Source organism: Pterocles gutturalis, unplaced genomic scaffold (assembly GCF_000699245.1).
Source record: "Pterocles gutturalis isolate BGI_N339 unplaced genomic scaffold, ASM69924v1 scaffold33701, whole genome shotgun sequence".
NCBI classification, from domain to species: Eukaryota; Metazoa; Chordata; class Aves; order Pterocliformes; family Pteroclidae; genus Pterocles; species Pterocles gutturalis.
The window spans coordinates 1808-22061 of NW_010106534.1; the positions used below are offsets into that span (position 1 = coordinate 1808).

The 20254-nt window shown below is 35.1% G+C and overlaps 1 protein-coding gene across 1 annotated transcript; it reads right to left on the bottom strand.

The window, feature by feature from the left end:
- Window positions 1–517: 517 nt before the first annotated feature.
- On the bottom strand, window positions 518–19543 carry LOC104472242 (regulator of G-protein signaling 12-like; the record flags this gene model as incomplete). The annotated part of the gene is made up of 12 exons (XM_010087825.1): window positions 518–1228; window positions 3862–4015; window positions 4528–4604; window positions 6066–6162; window positions 7101–7227; window positions 9197–9270; window positions 10236–10436; window positions 12235–12311; window positions 13471–13624; window positions 14897–15076; window positions 18130–18273; window positions 19451–19543. Coding segments are annotated over 12 exons (2013 nt in total), but the record flags the coding sequence as incomplete, so codon positions are not given.
- Between the last annotated feature and the right edge of the window lie 711 nt (window positions 19544–20254).

Sequence of the window (20254 nt, forward strand, 5' to 3'; positions counted from 1 at the left end):
GTGAATATTCTGGGAGAAAGTGTGATAGATTAAATCTATTCCTCTGTGTAGCAACGTATGGGTTAAAAAACAGTAACATTTTTATTTTTAGCCACAAATATCTAATTTATTAGAGAAATATTTTTTAAATTAAGGTTTATTCATTTCAAATTTTAATCATAAACAGTACTGCAATTTTCAACACATAATTAGGGTTCCTGCTAAAGCACTTAAACTTCCAAACCCTAATCATTTATCTTATTATGACAAGTGGATCAGAAAATCTGGAACACAACAGTGTTATGCAGCTCAAAATGCTGATATCCTGTTTTGTACTCCTAGGGTAAAGAATGAGATAATTATAGCATATGGATGTATTTTAAAGGTTTGTCTGCATGTGTCCATTTTTGGCCACAAGCCAAATCCAAACAAAACTACATTGTTAAAGGCAACCAGAAATATTACAGTTAGCATAGACTAAGGCAAAGAAAAACTTTTTTTTGTGTGTGTAAAAAAATTAAGGTGCAGAGAGAATTTTCTTTCTTGTTTTAATGGGTGCCAAATACGGATTAACAGTGCCAAGGAAAAGTAGTTTGACATTAAAGGAAAGACTATTAAAATCTAGAAATACCTGAATTGGATCTTTGATATCCAGATTTTTCCTGATTACCTGCACAAGGAGTTGGGGGTGGATAGTTGGCTTCTGTGAGTTTACTGCTGTCTGACGGTGGTGTTGGTGGTGGCGGTGGTAGCAAAGTGCTGTTAGGGCTACTAATATCTCCTTCAGCCACAAGAGTCAAATCTGCCACATTCTCATCATCTACCATCTGTATGCCTTCAGCTTGTAATTCTCTTGACTGCCTTTTCCATACTGTTGCATTGTTTTCCTGTGCATGCGGAATTGGAGACAATGCAGTATTAAAAGGAACACTGAAAGTCTTCTGACTGTGGAGCGCTGCCAAAGCAGATTTATGTTTATTTTCTGAGCAACCCATTTTCTTAACTGAATTTTCATTAAAGTTTTGTATGGACTCCTGTTTTCCACTTGGTGAGGTACATCCATCCTTGCCATCATTTTTTGAAACTCGCTTGTTGAGGACTTTAGGGCCTGTGGGAGTAGATGAGGATGGTTCTGGTCCAGTGGGTGGTAAACGAAGAAAATCAGGAAGAATAAGGTCTTCTTTCCTTAGCAGTCCACGTTGGTCATCTGCTCTGTTACTCTGAGCTTTGGATATGAGTTCAAAAAACTCTATTGGGGAAAAACCCAAAATTGACAAATTTTTGTCAGAAAGTGCAATGCCATTAAAACGTACATTTTCAGCACATTTATTTTCCACGAAGATCTTCAATTCTTTCAATGCTGCCTTGAAATAAGATCCCATGTTAATTAGGAACTTTTTCAATTGCAGCAATGTTCACTACCATCACTATAATTAAGACCATCAGGATTGCTATTGTAAGAGTTTTGCAGTTTAGAACAGCTGCAATTCACTGAGCCTTGAACACATCTTCTATTTTATGCAGTTAATAAATCTGTACACACACAGAGGATTTTTTAATTCTTTACACAAAACAAGGCTCTGGTCTTACTGACAATGGGTGCACATTTTTATATTCTGGATAGCTTTTACCCTCTTAACTCAAAAAGAGCCATGCCATTTGAAAGTTCAAAGATTCAAAATGTTGCAAACTTCCTTGTTATACTTAATTTTCTCAGTTTCATAACATTTCATCACAGTTTAAATGCAATTCATGGTGTAGTTTTGATCCAGGATGTTATCATCACAGGGCATGATCAGATGATGAGTTAAGTAACCCCACTTTTACTTCGCGTGGCAATGAATCAGCAGGTAGTCAATAACCATCAAAGGAGCCATTACTAAAAGCAATGGGGCAGCTTTTTTTATAGAGTTTTTAACACAATTAGAAGCGATTTTCTGATCATGTCCTTAATGATGTCCAATGGTTTAATATGTTTCTATATATAAATAATACTCATAGTAAATCACCACTGTTCTAGAAAGTCTCAAAACTTGGCAACAAGAAACTTATCAATCATAAGCCAAGAATTATACCACTCCTCAAAAAAGAAGCATCACAACAATAAACAAACTCTTTGGTACAAAACATATAAATATAAAAATATGTAACTCGATACAGCATCTCTGCATGTCCTAATTTTTCAAGAATAAAGCTTTAAAACTACAGAATATTAAAGATGCTTAAAAAGGCCATCTCCAACAGGTGAATTAAAACCAACAGTTTCAACCCAGCTTATAAATACTGTTTGAAGCAAAAGCCATTACAAAATAAACAACAAAATGTTACGATAAGTTTTGACTTAACATAATATGAAGTCATACACTTGCACTTGTATGACCTTATTCCTAACCCTTTATTCACATTCGGCAGGCTTTGCAATGTATTTGTAGAAATTAAGTTTTAACATGCTTTGTGAAATGCCATAAAATCTGAATGTAGCCAAGATGGAAGCTTCAAAATGCTTCTTATTGCCAAAGTTTTGCAAAATGGCGGTATGCATATTAAAACATGCAACATTTCGGATATCTGTCATACAAAAATGTTTCTTTCTGAAATTTCAAACTTCATAGAACAGTTTTTTGGTTTTTTGTTTTCATTAAAAAACAGTCTACAACATTTGGTACGTATTTTCCAAAGTTGGACAAATTTCACAAAATTCAAAATAAAATGTGAAAGCCTCGAATTCTGAAGTTTTCAAATTATGTTAATGTTTTACTCAGCCCTAGGAAGAAAAATGAAAATATTAAAATATGGAAAACAAGTTAACAAAATAATAAGCAACACAAAATAATTTAAAATGCACTAATATTTTGTAATAACACTTATATTAACAAACACCCATTTTGAAACAAAAGTGTTAGTCATAGCATTTTTTTCCATTCCAGCCAGTGGACATTTATTCACAGACAAACATTCATTTGCTGTATTACTGTGCATAACCAGGTTTTGGATATGCACATTAGGTAACATCAGCAGTAAATTTTAATCTGTGGGTAAAATAGGTCCTCTGATTTTCTTTTTTTTTTTACTTGGGAAACTAGGGAGGAACGTGTAGGGCTGACAAGACTGGTAAGTGCTTCAGTTGATGCTCTAGGGCAGAGGGTGGTTTGCCAAGGTTTCTACTGCTACATCGTTTTTATTCCTCTTTCTCCCATGGACATCTTTCTTAAGATAAGCAAGCAGATTCTCTTACAAGTTCTTTTCCAATAATATCACTAAAACTATTAAGATTCAATTGAAGGTAAAAATAGGACTCAGAATATACAGGATTACCATTAAACTCTTCATTTATTTCTACTTCTAACCACCTTTTCAGAGCAGCTACTGAATGTAAAATAAGCTTTTACTCTTGCCCGTCACAGCTCCTCCAGAATCATCATATTGTAGTGCCCTAACTGTTATAGACTTCAGCATAAAACTCTCAAAAATTCTTACCTGAGTAAATTAGGGCCTGCACCATGGCGCAGAATGCCTTTCAGTGGGTTAAAGACTCTTATGTAGAGGTGAACAGAAAGACAAGCTTCTACATGGCTTGCAAAGGGTATCGAATGGGAAATTCAACTGCAATTGAATAACTAATTCCTTTTTATTTTACCTGGAATTAGGTAGCTTTCACTTTCAAAAATCCCACTGGACAACTACATCTATCTTTAGGTATTCTTACAATTCTACCTTCAGCTTCAAAAACTTTATGATTCAAACACAGTATCAAACAAAAATATAAGGATCATGACTATGATTTTTGCAATGCAGTGTTAAGGTCATGGTATCTTTTCCTACACAGAGACAAGCTTCTAATTTTTCTAAGACTACTTATGTTAATACATAAAGTTCACATACCCTCTGCTTCATCCAAATTTATTTTCTGACATTTTTTTTTCCCAATCTTTGCAATAGCGTCTTCTCTCTTTGACAGCCGGACTTCCCTAGCATTTTTTCCATTTTCGCCTTTCATTTTGATAGAATTAGACTTTCCTAGAGTTCTTCCCTCTCCCTGCATTAGAAGGAAAGTTAAGGTACTACTTACATTTAGTCTATATCATTGTGTACATAATATGGCCTAAGTGAATAAAAAAGTTATTTTGAAAACATATTTCTCTAACACCACCACAACAAATGTTTGATTTTGATTACTGCAAGGAACATTTGCCATAGTACTTCCCAAAAATGTATAAATATAATATTGTTTACTCTGAAAACTTCACATTACAGAAAGGGCCTTTGAATTTCAGAGTAATTCAGTCATTTTCAAATATAGATAAGCCAAAGAGACACGAAACAACAAATACAACACAGTGAAAAAGCTATTTGATTAATCATGAAGACAAAGTTCTCACAAATAAATGCTGTTGACAGTGGAAAAATATCGGATGAATTATAGCTATACTCAAACCAGTTACATAATTTGGTTGCTTCAAAATCACAGATGAATGCAGCTTTTAATACAGAATTCCAGAAGGAAACAAAAGATTATCTAACGGACAAAAATCATTGCAGAAGACTTACAGTAGATACTTGATTTCTTGAAGTAGTTACAGTTGCACTCTGTTTTACTGATGCACCTTTTTGTTTATCTGTAAACACTAAACATAAACATACCTTCTATAACTACAAATTTATAATTGCCCGAAGAAGTAATATTTAAGTGATAATTATGCACAAAACAGATTTTTCGCTTTAAAATTTCACAAAGATGTACTCAGAAAATAAAGGGTGAGCACAGTTGATATCCCTGATACTTTTCAGACAAAACCTACCAGAATCTCCCCCTCATCTTCACGTTTTCCTAATACTGGCAATACTTTTAAAGTTTAAAGATGATGAAGTTTCATTTAAGTTCTCCTAAATTTTAATGTGATTTAGATCAAAGAGATTTTAAATTCTTAGCTAATAATTCTCTTCGTAATTCTCAAATTTAGAATTTAAACAAAAAAAAAAAAACTCAGCAGAAAAGATCATTGAAAGGTCATGCTGAATCTTTTCCAACCTGTTTTGTGCATCGTTCTGTAGACATTGCCATATTCTTCTTGTCTACTTCTAAGTAATTAAATGGTTCCTTCAAATTACATCTGCCTACAACAAATATACTAACTGAAGACTGAGCTGAAAACACAGAACTATGGCCCTTTTTCACTGGAATATTGCCACAGAACCAGCCTATTGCTAGAATGATGCTCTGTGATTCAGGCTTTTATAGCAGCTGGCAGCACAGAGGATTATAGTTTTATTGTAATCCTTAAACTAATTATCTGTGAGAATATTTAGATTTATATCTTCTGTCAAAATGACAATTGGTTGCTTCCTAGAAAAATTACAAATCTCATTCACCTCAATAAACACCTCCATCTTTTTTCTCCTAGTTCTTCCTCAAAGAGGATCTCTGCTCTAAGTCAACTGTATCTATAAAAAGGTCTCGCAGTGAAACTGAGCCTTTACTCTCAAGGCTGCTTACCTTAGTCTAGCATGTTAATTGTGACAAAAGACTGTCAGCTGTTCAGTTGATCAATTTCTATTTTTTGACTTACTTCAGCCAAGGAAAACAGAAATTATATCCTTTTTAGTATTGTCTCCAGAAATCATCACTTAAGGCTCTGCTACATTCTCATGTTAAAGAAGGGGGTTATCATAGCAGTATGCATAGCTGTTGCACAAACTGCATCTGTTTTACTTATACAGAATGTCTCTTTTGAATAAATTGTCAAATTCACAGAAGTTATTTGGCATTTTATTCTCACTATTATTACCGGGCACTATGCCCCTAAATGTGTGTGTGGATCTACAGCAGAGTGCTAGTAAGATATTCAAGTATTACTAATGCAAAATTTCTTAAAGTGACAGTAGAGTACTTGGTACCGACAGATTAATTTAATCTTCCGTCTTTAGAAACTGCACTCCTTTTCACTTAAAAAGAATATATGTTATATGTGACATATGCAAATCTCATCACATTTACCGCACCTCTGCATCAACAGAAGAAACTAACCAAAGTCAGGGCTTATGAAACTGACTTGAGATCATAAATAAAAGCTTTTAAGCCGACTTACCTCTACCCTTCGTTGGCTCTTTTTCATCTAGAACAACCCGCTGACCATCCAGATTAGATATCGGGACACCAAGATCAAGTGGTTCCTGCTCACCATTCTAAAGTCGGATCACAGTTTGTATATAATAGAGAAAAATCTGTTTTCAGAACAAATTTATGTAGTCTGACATTTTTTGAAAGAAAATTAGCTTTTTTACATTTCAGTGTAGCCTCAATATATTTTCCTTCTAGCATTCTAAAAATCTTTATTCCATTTGTGTAAAACTACCTTGATTACAATGTGTGTAACCCATTTATGCGAGGAGAATGGTATTTAGGGAAAAGAAGATACAAGGAGAAAAAAATAATCCAATTTGCAAGCATGCATAAAGGACCATAAGTGTGTATGTTCAGCAAATCATATTTTTCAGAGGAAGTCCGAGATTAACGTTTTAAACTGCTTGCATTTTGTTAATTTTGTAATTTTATTAAATGAAGTTATCTTTATACCAATATGTTTTTCAGTTATTTGAAAAACATGGACTGGTTCAGTCAAGACAGTGTACAGTCTAGAAATACCACAAAAGTAATTTTCCATCCCCTGATATTCCATCATAACAGAATAGAGAAAATGCTAGCCAAGGGTTTAGTAGTAGAGAAGTTGAATCAGTCTGCTTCTGAGGCAATTTTCTGCAAGGGGATTTGAGGCAACTTTCATGATTCCCAGGATAATGGAACAATAGCTTTAACCAATCTCAATCAACATTCCCTGGCTAATAATGGGAAAAGTTGAGCTCTGAAAGAAGATAAATTCGGGCTCTATTTTTTAGGATGCTGGATTTACTCTGGAGAATATAAAATTGATGCAGACTAAAGCTTTAAGGTAGTTACTATTAAGCATAACGGTTATGACTACTATGCATTTGCATCTCAACATCTAGTTATAAATACAGATCTTAATGCCTAATTATAAGGATAGGAATAATTTCAGGTACTATCATATCATCTTTTCCAGACAAAAAATACTGCAGCTTGAATTACATCAAAAGATACTTACTAGTCTCGCCACAAGTTCATTAAGATTTAAACCATATTTTGCAACCACAGGCCTTAAGACCTCTGTTACTGGTTTGGTGGGTTTAGCCTTCAAACCAACCGATCGATTGATTGGAACAAGATCCAGCCTGAAACATATGAATTGTAACATTAAGTATGAAATACTCCAACAAACAAAATGTACAAAATATATAAAATGCAATCTACAGCAAAATTATACTAGTTTACAGCTAGTGACCCTGAAACTTCACTAGCACAAATCTATCCTAACCTGAAGGTATACAAGGTTTTTAATACAAATAAAACTTCCACTGTTTCACTCACCAGAGCTGAGTGAAAAAAAGGATGAAGACAGCCCTCTTTAGAGTCTATTATGCAAATTCATATAATTTCATCAAAATATCAAAAAAAGAAAAAAAAAATTAAACCCAAACTATTATTCCGTTTATGTCTGTTTCCCTGAAAAAAACTGTGCCTAGGTTGTCCTTTTTTTTTCTTCATCTGTTCACTGATTCATCCATAAAACCGCCATGTTTCACTCTAATGGCACTACAGTATGAAAATAAGGGCAGGCTTATTACTAACAAAACTATCAGAAATGTACACCATCATCAGAAATTAAAATTATTAGTGATTTTGTCAGTTATGGTTAAATGTAAACCCCATCTTTTCTCTCACACAAATTACTTTAATGCAAGATGTTTAGTCTTATTGACTTTTCCTTTCCACAAGAAACTTGAATAACTGAAACTTTGTCTTTCATATTTTCTTTGAATACAACAGCTACTGAATAGAAATGACAATTTTTAATCATTAACTGGTAATTGACACAGAATTGGCAGACATTCAGGTAACTGAGTATATCCAGATAGTATTTCTCTTCTGTCTGAAAATATGCCAAATATTTGAGTATTTTTGCTTTCACAGTGTCTACCCACAGAAGAAAATACTGTAGAACACTTCTACACTTTAATTAACACACAAGTAACATATGGTACTGCCTACTTAAAGTTCCTTTTTAATTTGGAAACTCAACAAACTCACACCTTACAAAAGACTGCTCAGTCTCAATTTTGAAATTGAATATGCTATACTGTATTCATTAATCTGAAGTACCCTTAAATAGAAACTAGCCCTACTTCTTAAAGAAAAGTAATATAAAGCCAAAATGAAGAACGCCTACCAAAACAAATTTTATTTACTTCAAAAGCACAACTCAATAATGTAACACAAACATTCTACTTCATGACTTTTTCCTGAAACCATTATTTCAGGAGTTTTCATAGCACTAGTTTGGATTTTTAGAATTTAGGAACATTAAAATATTTTCTGGCATTTTGGAAAAAAAATAGAAACATTATTTTGAAAAAAAATGTATACTACAAAATAACATTGCATAAGACTAAACACGTACTGAATTATATTATACACCTGTAATAATATTATAACATTGACTTACGATTTAGAGTTACAAATCTATACTCTTGGAGGCCCACATTTCTCCTACTGATCCTTACCCCGGTTGCCCTCATCTGAATTACCCTTCAGAGGCACGCCAGTCTCACCACTACCTGTAGAGGCAGACTTAGCAGCTGGTTCTAAATCTAAGGGATATCAGTGCCTAAATGCAGGCAAGATATCTAACTTAGGCACTTGTGTAACTCAGAGAATCCCCAAACTAAATGTTTATCTCTTGCCCAAGTGTTATTGCAATCTAAAGTAAAACTGGACTTTCATAGTGACTCAAACTACGAGTTAACTGCAAGATGTGGAAGTCACTCTTTCAGCTAAAAACGTTAGATCACCCTCCTCCTTCACATGAGACTCTTTGCTTGATACTGAAGCCTCTTTCTTCTAATGTGCCTGTACAATGAATGGGAACCTTTGGTCCCCTAAATGCCAGATTCTGGATTACAGTCTAAGATGTTGCATTGCATGGGTAACTGGATTTTTTACTGGATTCAGACAAATTCTTTCCTGCATTAACTACTGTTTTGCTGCTCAGGTAACTGACAATATTCTTTAGTGTGCTTACAAAAAGTAAAATGGAAAATGAGGTGGAAAATGCCAGAGGAAGATAGTATTTTTGACTCTTACCGAAATAAAGTGCGTTTTTCTAAACGTAGGTCCCGAGACTCCAGGATGCTACTGTCTTGGTGTAATACAAGTGGCTACAGAGGACACATCATGAGCAAAAGAAGAGAGTGCAAATTAATTTTAAAATATGTAAAAAAGAAGAGCTGAGTGGCTAAAAAAAAATTCAGATAACTCAGAAAATTATTAATATAGGTTTATGCATTCTAGTGGATATTAATTTACAATATGCAACATGATCAAAGTGATTTTCATTTTGGCTAGCTGTGAGACAATGACCAAGCTTCAACTTTCAGTGGAGTCAGCAGGTATTCTGGAACTCAGCGTTTTAAAACAAGCTTTGCTCCTTCAACTTAAATAAATTATTACATAGAATGATGCATTAGAAAATACGGCAAGTTAACAGTCATTAAAAGATTTAAAAGAACAGGCACATAACTATGCACATTCATTGATTTTAGTCATTGTAATCATGTAGATTGATCATAACCACAAATTTAAGACAACAAATATTTCATATCCACAGCTTCTCTTTGAACTGGAGATACTTCTGTTGGAATAACAGCCATCAACCCCCACCAACATAGACTGCTGTCTTGGAAATTTTCCTCAATATTAAAACATGTACCTTAACTCTAGCATGAATTAATCTCATTTCACCTTTGAACAACTGAATGTCATTATGTTTCTTTGCTTTAATGAAGTACCATCTACTACAACATATTTCTTTTCTTTGTGGATACTTTCAACTAAGTACAAGCTAACCATTCCCCTGGACAAACTACATGGACTAGATACCTAAATTAACTTACTATTACAAGGAAATCCTTGTCTTCTGCTTTCTGTAATGTAAGTTCCACAACCAATCACAGTACTCTACCAGTTCAAATTTTACTAAAATTCTCCTTCAGTTAACTAGCACTGCCAATGTAAAGCTACAGGTAGAACCAGGACATACATATTACTATTGAGAGAACAGAATTCCTTATTAGTAAAACGAGTATGAAACGCTTTTTTAAAAAAGCACAGGAATATGCAATACCTTATCACCTCCAACTAAGAAAAGGTCCACTGCAGCTATGTTAATGCCATGTTTCTCGCAGAGCCCAGACAGCACTTCTTTGATAGAGAATCCGGATTTAACAGCCATTTTGCTCGATGAACCATCTGGAAGGTTTATACAGCAGTATTTGGGCGATTTCTCTTTATCTGGTACAAATGCAGGTAATCTCGAGGCTTCCGACTTGACAGGAGAAAGAAAGGTCAGTGCCCAATGGGAAAATTAGGAATATGCATAAACTTTAGAGTCTGTGCAAATAAAACAAAGCCAAGAAGCATACTTTCTAACATGTTTACCATTTAGAAATCCTTCCAAGTATCACAAATATCAGATAAATTTAAATTCTGAAAAAAAGATTTAGATAAAGATAACAGCACTGCACAAATCTAGATGTATTTCAAGAACAGATGAAGTTTTAGACAGTGTGTGAAACAGGTTACAAGATTCTCAAACTATAGAACAGAACTCCTGATGAAAAAGTGTAAGAAGTAAATAAAATCTTATTTAGCTTCCAAATAGTTAAGTGTCTATACTCAATAGTGACCAGCTGATGTAAAAACTACCATTGGCACATTATGAATCAACATTTAAGTGATGAGGAACACCTTTAAACATCAGGTTCCTCCAATAAAATTTCCTCTTCTGCCTCCTTCCTTCTTCCTCTTAGCATAGGCAAAATGACATAGTTGCTAGAATCTAGTCTACTAGAGGGACATCAAGACTACAAAAAAACTTTTAAAATTTTCATTTTTTATATTTTGCCTCCATATCAATGTAGTTAAAATAAATTTAAAGTATTATATTGACTTTCTAGTATTAATACTGTTTTAATTTTGCATTACATTAGTTTTAGACTGTGAAGGCAGAACTTGATGGTTAGAAATCAGTGTCTTCACTGATTATAGAATCACTAAATCATAGAATTGTTTAGGCTGGAAAAGACTCTTAGGATCATCAAATCCAACTGTTAACCTAACACTGCCACCACTAAACCATGTCCCCAGGCTCCATGTCTACACATCTTTTAAATGCCTCCAGGGATGGCGACTCCACCACTTCCCTGGGCAGCCTGTTCCAATGCTTGATAAACCTTTTGGTGAAGAAATTTTTCCTAATATCTGATCTCAACCTCCACTGGTGCAACCTGAGGCCTTTCCTCTTGTCCTATCAATTGATACTTTGGAGAAGAGACCAACACCATCTTGCTACAACCTCCTTTCAGGTAGCTGTAGAGAGCGATAAGGTCTCTCCTCAGCCTCCTTTTCTCCAGGCTAAACAACCCCAGGTCCCTCAGCTGCTCATAGGACTTGTTCTCTAGACCCTTTATCAGCTTCATTGCTCTTCTCTGGACAGGCTCCAGCACCTCAATGTCTTTCTTGTAGTGAGGGGCCTAAAACTGAACACATTATTAGAGGTGCACAGTGTTTTCCTACATACTATGTCAAAATAACAGTGTTTGCCATGAAATTTCCTACCTCTCTTTTCTCAGGTTTTATGAGCAGAGTTAAGCCGTAGTGACAAGAAGCACAACTTTAAAGGAAACAGAGAGGAAAGAAGCACAAGAGACACTGGTACCACAGAAATTCCACACAGGTCAAGCAGAGGGAAAGATTTAACACATTGTTATTCAGAACAGAATCGCAAAGCTCTGTAAGTGAAAACAGCTGTTTATAAAGAGCTACAGTAGCTGCCTTTGAAAGGCAAACTTTTATTTTTCTAGTGAATATTGGTGCCTGAAGTTAAGACAGACAAGATGCAAAGGATGCCTTTCTGTCACAAGGACAAAATAAGAAGCAATATATGAACAACATATTTCCAGTATTCTAAAATTGCTTAATACTACATCTTGTACTCTAGTTGTATCACTTAAAGACCCTTTCTCAAAGTATTAGCTTGAATAAATTACTTCGCACTACTTAGTAAATTGAAAATTCACTATTTTCACTGCCTCCCCACTTCATTATTAAGAGTCAGCCATTACCAAGTCAAGACTAGCAGTTGATGACATGGAGCCTTGCGATTCCCGTCTGTATGATAATCCATTGGACTGAATAGAATCTGTTTGTGGAAAAAATCAGCAATCACTAAAAATGCTTATTTTTATTATTTATTATAATACAGAAAGCTATTTCATAGTAGCTCCTCTGGTCAGCAAAATAATTATTTTCATTAAAGGAAAAACACCAAATCTTCATACTGTGCGCTGAAGCACAGAAAACTGAAACAATATTTGGTCTAGTATTTCTTGGTTATGTAACCCTAGAATAACCCCACTTGCTTTTATATTTAAAAAAAAAAAAAAACAACAAAAAACAAAAAACTAAAATCCTGTATGGTGTTAGAAAACTAAAATCTAAGACAATCACTAGTCACTTTCAGAAGTTTAAGTCTACAATCTTTGCAAATGCCTCTAATGCCTTTTCACATATGAGTACAACGAGAACACTTAAACTACCCAAATGATCAGAGATATCTTGCAGGTCTGAGCCTTTATTAGAAAACAGAGAAGAAGAAACCACAGTAACAATATGGTCCAAATTTGGTGCTTCAATTGAATTTCTCTATTATTTTTATTTCGAGTTAATGCAAAACTTTCATCTCTTCGTCTAGAGTCCATGTACGGGTGTTTTCATAGAGGAACTCTTCCTTAAACTCTCAAAAACAGTTAAGTAACAAAACAGCAGATTACAGGGCTTTCACAACTCTGACTCTTTTTTCTCATTTTAGTCAGAAAAGGTGGAAAGAGGTAACAAGTGTGTTCAAAAGTGAACATACCCATGTGGTACTAATAGAAGAAAGAAAGGCAGGATAATACAGATGGAGGAATTCTTAAAGAGCTGTAACTATAGCACTATTTGCATGCACAGCTCCTGAGCTTCTCTGTAAAGAGTTTCAATTATCTTACTATAAAAATAGTAGCTCTCTCCTTGAAAAGGCAATTGCCAGCATACAAAAATGCAGAGTCTACTGAAAAGCAGAAAAAGAGACTCTCTTGGAAGTCAATAAAAACAAATTTAAACATTTTCATACTTCTATTTATTTGTACATCTGCTTCCACTAAATTTCCAGTGATACCAGCCACACTGGCCTTCTGACTTGACAGTTTCTTTTCCCTCTGTCACACTCAAGGATGCACTTAGATGCAAACTAAACATGACGAAATTAGTCACATCTATTGCTGAAATAACTTTGTAACCAGTGGAATGTGAATACTCACCATTTGGATAATCACCATTTTCTTTTCTCTTCTGTGATTTTCCCAAACTCTTACTTCTTGACCATGAGAAAAACGTTCCCCTTTTTTTCTTCTCAGTGTCCTCCTCTCCTGACTCTTCATTTAAAGATCTTCCTGACTTTGATTTACCACTTAACTATCACCAAAACACAATTAAATCATTGGTTGGATCACAGTTTTAAGTTCATTATCTAAAATAAACCTTCCCACACTTCTTCCCAAAAGGAGAGTGTGATGGCCAGGTTAGCTGTCTTCCCTACTCCACTCACAAATGTATGCACCAGCATCCCTCCCAGTAGCAATCACAGAAAAAAAAAAAAAAAGAAAAGAAAAAAACAAACAAACAAAAAAAGCAACCCAGTGCAAACAAAAAGAAATACATAGATGGAAATGTGCTACTCGGTAGGGAGTACAAAACGGTAGCTGGAAACAAGTCATGGAGAGCTCCTGCAACCATGAAAGAACTCTCCACAACTCACCAGTAATGCCTAAGTTAACATGGAAAAGCCATTTGCTTGCTTTTAAAACAATGAATTTCATTTCCGTATTTCAGATATTTGTCCTAGGCTAGGCCCGAACATGAACTGCATTTAAAGACAATGACAAAATATTGCTTAACATTTCCAAGCATAATCAAAGTATTTATTAGTGCTGAATACAAAAATCAGGAACGTTTGATATTAAACTAAACTTGCTTTTAAGAAGCTACTATTCTTGTCAGATTTTTAGAGTATTCCTTAAAATGCTACTTTTAAATAGGCTCCTAGTCATAAAAATACATAACAGCAGATGGGCTAATGTGTAGTGATTGACATGAAAAATGCAAAGTTATAATTTACCCATACAGTTATGTAATTTGGTGGTATTACCTACACGAAGAAAAAATAAACTCTAAATAATGTTAGAAGATCAGTAAGACTACTGGTTTAATTTTTAAGCAACTGTATCTGTTTTACAGAGAATTATCTTAGTTCAGTTGGGGCTAAGAAATTAAAAAAAACTATCCTCTGCAGAGATGAGTTAGATTAGGTTAAGCCTTCTCCAATAACTTCTGATAAAATGTCTGCTGTTAGCAAAGGTTAAAATATCACTCCTTAATTCCAATATTCAATCAAAATGAGCTTCTGAACTGATACATTTAAATAATCCTAATTTTTTATTTGTACGCATTTATTCAAAGAATAACAAAGATTTAAAATTATATTCAGGAACTCAATAGCTAGAAATCTGATTCAAAGGAATGGATTAAAAAAAATTTCCTGAGTAGATAAAGATTTTGTAATTGTATTTGCCAGCAACACTGAACAAATATTCTACTTGTTTTTCTATATTCTCTTCGATATTTTAAAGAACTTGAAAAACATTCTTTAAGAACATAGTTTTCAGTTAACAACAATACAAAGGTAACCTTTTTTGGTGTTGAGATATTGGACTTCTCTGAACTGATACTGTGTTTTGAAGTGGGGCTGCTGGGAACACGCTGAGGATCAGGAAGAGCACGACCTTCTACTTCAGATAAGATGCATTCTTGGTAAAGTGGGGATTTGAGAAAGCGCGTATAGCTATCAAACTTCATCAAGTTAAATATCTGAAATTAAAATGCAATGGATAATGGTTACATAAGCTTAAATCACACATCAAGAGAATGAAGCTATTTCGCAACAGCCAACTCCCACAGAATTTAGGACATCAACATGTAAACAACAGTAGCCATGACTTTGTTTAGACCTGATTAAATACAAGCACCAATTTAAAGTTAAACATGATTTGATCTATTCCCTTAGCCCAGGTTCAGAAAGATGCTAAGGTCTGTGCAAAGTGCATGAGAAGATGAGCTGCTGTAGAGTCCTGACAACACCATCCTCATAGCCATCTTTTACTGCATTTATGCCTTTGTACACTCCATGTGAAGTGTGTAGCAAGTCAGTCATTTTAAATCAAGGACTCTCAGATGCACTTCTGATACAAGGTTATCAAGGAAAAATGTTAAGTACAAGTCTACGAACACCAACACACGCAAAAAACAAACTAACTGAAACATATAAAATACTTCACCTGTTCTTGAGGTTTTTAAGAAAATTAAACTTATAGCAGTCGCACTCCTCAACAAATCACAATATTTTAAGCTAGATGCAATTTGTGTCCCCAAAACACAAGACACGATTCTACAGCACAGCTAACATTAAGACCTTAAATTTAATACAGTTTCAGAATGAAAAACAAAGCTTTTCAGAGTTGCCTCCTATCAGAGAATCTACCACCAAAAGAAGATAAAATTGTTATTCCATGCTAGATAGGAAGAATAAAGGAAAATATTGCAGAGAACTGAGACACAAGGAGAGTTAATGCAGAGATGAACCCTGCAGATTAAATACATTCAATAAGCAAAAACATTCCAGCCTTTTAACTTTACTGGGCACAGTGATGACAGCTTCACTAGTTTATCTTGAGCTGATTATCATCTGTCCTACTATGTTGCTAGACCACACTACATCCCCAATTTGCTATATTTATCATTATTATCATGTTAATTTACACATGTTCATGACTTCTGCTTATTTGGAAAATTCTATCAGATGCTATTTCTTGTTCCTACAAATGAGAAAGAGCAATATAGCTTATAAAAGCACAATTTGAACTTTACACATAAACAAGGGTAGAAAAAACTTACATCTATTTGCATAACTCCGCATAAAGTAAATTACATCTTTTCTTACTTCAGTATCTTCAAGCATCCTAAACTGTCTTTCATCGGGAAACACTCAAAATGCTTGTTCTCCTTCTATTACAACAAACAGTGAAATCCTAACTAGGTATTTTGGCTGCATCCACACTGTTGTATTACAACATCTCTAACAACAGGCTCAAGTGCAAATTTGTCAGGCTACAGACAAGAAAGCAACTTCCAGCAGCATTCCCAACAGGCAGTGCTTGAGAGGTAATGGCCTCAGCAGTGCTTTCCAAGGCACTTTCACACGCACACTTCTGCAACTCCACTGCAGCCTTACAGCAACGCTCCCTACTCCGCAGCATCATATAGCACTTATTTGACGATCACCACAGATCAGCACCCTTGCCCTCTATGCTCAGTGCTGAAATCTGAAAAATCTTGTGAAAGACCACAAATGTGGTCTTCACGTTATTAAGATGGTGTCACCACCACCATGGTGTGTTGCGGTAACTACACATACCTACAGTTCTGTGTTCCCAAGGTCATGTCACCCATCAAGACCAAAACCTGACCTACTGCAGAACCTTAGTGAAACCAAGTTATTAAAGGCCATCAAGGTAGTTGATTACCCAGCGCCAACCTCAGCCAGGCAACACACCATTAGTACCTCAGCTGGCACACCTAGTTCCAAGGCTGCTCAACTTAGGCAGAAGTAACTCTCATCCTGCTGCACCTCATTTTTCAGTGGGAGGAATGGGCCCGACTAAGGGATCTGATGGGAGAACTACAAAGGCATTGATAAACTGAGAGAAGCAGGTCAGGTCCAGACACACCATATGGCTGGGATTAGACCCACAGCAGCACTTTGCATCAGCATTTTCACCCACCTTATGAGCCCTCCAACCTAAGGACACGGCCTTTCCAAAGAAGGGAGAAAAGCTGCATGAGCCCAGCCACCAGACTCATAAGAACACCATGTGCTCCATGAAACAAGTGGGAGAGGATGAAGAGGAATTCAGGCATGGGGTCCACAAAGCCAAGATGACGAATTCATTAAAAAATCTCTGGGAAGATCACGGTTGGTAATCCCCACAGAAGCCTCAGGCCTTGTTAGGTGCATGGCAGGTAGCTAGAAGCTACCAGACCAGCAGTTAGACCCACCTTTCTATCTCCACTTTGCAGATCGAGGAAGACACTGCACCCACCTGCTCTTATGCCCCAAAAGCATGCAATCTGAGATTGCACTAAGACTGTGACCTGCTTCATCTATGCAGTTAAAGCTATGCCCTTAATTTCTAAATAACATGATCTCAAAATTATTTCTACTAATAAATTATTAGGGTAGGAGTTACCAAAGAGATTATCGAGGAAAAAAAAAAAAAAAAAAAAAAAAAAAAAGAAGAAACTTAAATTCTACAGAAAATGTGAAATGTATCTTGTCATTACATAACTGTTCTGTTCTTATTTAAAATGCATCCACTTCAGAAGTCTTCAGACACCAACAGTTTTAACAAGCTCTTGTTTGACACTTCTATTAAACCACAAGGGAAGGACTCCTTCAATACAACAGACATATTTTCAAACTGCTTTAACCTAAATTAGACAGTATTTGTGTACACAATTGTCCACTAAAGAAAGAATAAGCAACCATATGCAAACACCATATGCAACGCTGTTGCACCACATGGCACTATTTACTTGCACTAAACCTTAATTTCAATAATAGTATTTTTGTGATTGTTTTTCAGTTGTCAATTTTTCACACATATGCAAATGTACAGAAAAACAGTCAAGCAGCATTCTATTATCCAGCCTCTTTCTATCCTGCTAACAGAATCTATGTGATCTTGACTCCTCTGTCTTTTTACACATAGTAAAGCATACAGTATGTAAAACTACTTTTATAGACTTTAAAGCACTTTAGAGGAAAATAGACATAAATGTACAAAAGTCATGTTTTCTATGATTACCTGAAGCTGCTGTTCCTTGAACATATCTGGATGTGGAGAATTGAGAATATCATCTGCCAGCTGCGCCTGGCTATCAATATTAACTGGCGTTGTAGCTTTGCTACACAAGAACTTACTGAAGATCTCCCGAGCTCTGTAAGAAAGCTACAGAAAGACATGCTAAATGTATGTTTGCTTTGCAAACATTTTTATACAGGTATTTTTTACACTGACACATTCCACACAAATATATACAGCCACTCCAGTCTCCTAAATATATAAGCATTTTTCATTTAATAGCTTTTGTTAGTTTTAGACATATAAATAGGGTATGTCCTTTAAAATTACAAATATTAATCAGATATTACTTAAGCAGTAAAAGTTGCCATCAAAAAAAAACAATCAAACTACAAAAATAATAAGGGTGAAGCACAACAAATGCTGTCTTACAAAGGAGAACAGATTTTTTTTTTTTTTTAGATTTTAGACCTTTTATAACAGTTACTATTTAAATAAATCCTCTGTGCTTCAATATCCAGAAGTTAAAAAAATGTAAACACATATTTGAATATTTACCGTTGAAAACATTCATGCTCTGTTTTTAACTTGTTTACTTTGAAACACACACGTTCTGGAAATAACGAAAAAAACCCACCAAACTGATCTCAAAGCCCTCAAGGAGAGCGTTCAGAAAATTCAAAGACAGAAGACAGTGGCGAAAACCTCAATGGACCACAAAAGAGCAAAGAGGGACTCGCGAGATGAAACCTTTTCCACAGTGCAAACCTGACCAGATTTGGCTGTGGTGCCAACAGAAGTCCTGCCAAGCTGCACAGAATTCAAAATTCACCAAACTGCCTGACCAACATACGACTGTCTTAAAAGGATGAGATGCAGATTCTCGTAATTTGTGAACACAAATGACCACACTTACAGCAGCAGATATATCTTAGTTATAAACAGATTATCTTGGCTAGTGGAGGCAGTCTAGCTGAAAGAGTGCAACAGAGGCTAATTTTTGCCTCCCCTTGACATGTTAAATTAACTTGCTCTGCGCTCCCTCGCACTGGGATACCACAGCTAGCCATTTTTCAACATCCTGTATACTTTAGCTCATTTTTACAGAACTACCACTGCACTTCACTGCAGTCTAAATACATCCAACAACTTAGACTTTAGACAGTACTCTCAGGGGACTGAGAAAATCAGACTGAACCTCCAACCCTATTTTAGTGAAGTCACAGTACAAAGACCAAGCACAGCTCCAATAATTTCAATAAACTTGAAGAAGTAACAATTATTAGTAAGCAATACCATGTTGTGAATTACAGCGTTGACTTACCTCTTTTTTATCATGTGCAGGTACATGGTTAAAATATTCACAGGCCTGCCAAAATAAAATATTTTCTTCACTAAATTCTTTCCGTAGAAATTCCTAAGGAAAAAACAAACAAATAAATACATGTGTCAAAGAAAATAAGTTACTTGCCATTTCAAACAGCACATTTATAATGCTTGGTAAGTTCGCATAATGGTAACATTTCGATCAGTCTCACAGTGCAGTTTTCTTCTAAAGTAAAAATCAGTGTATGTCCAATATATGCCTAGTGGTTCACCTCTTTTTCTTTTTAAATGTACATGATTGAGAAGAATCCAAGTTACAACCAAATCATTTGCATTTACAAAGATGACATTTGAAACTTCATGTTACGTAGTGTATAAACTGGTGAATACACTTTTAATAAAGATTTAAATAATTTATAACTCCATTTTAAAATTACACTGTAAACCAACTGTCTTTAATTGCAGTTCTACTAGTATAACAGAGTAGGTGTTTATCAAGCAGTGCCCATAACCAACTCTGTATTCATTACAGCATCCTTCCGCATCACATGATAATTACAAAAAACTATTATCACTGCCTGCTGATGTGGTTACATGGGTTCTCCTTGGAAAATAAATTCTGAAAGGAAAAATAAAAAAATCTCCCAATACAACACACAATAATCAGGACATTTATCTTATAGCATCCAAAAGTCCAAATGAAAAGTGGGACCCTGTTCAGCTGCGAAACTGTACAACCACAAACTGTCCCTGATCCAAGTCTGTACAATTCAATATTCTCTCAACATATGTTTCTTGAAAG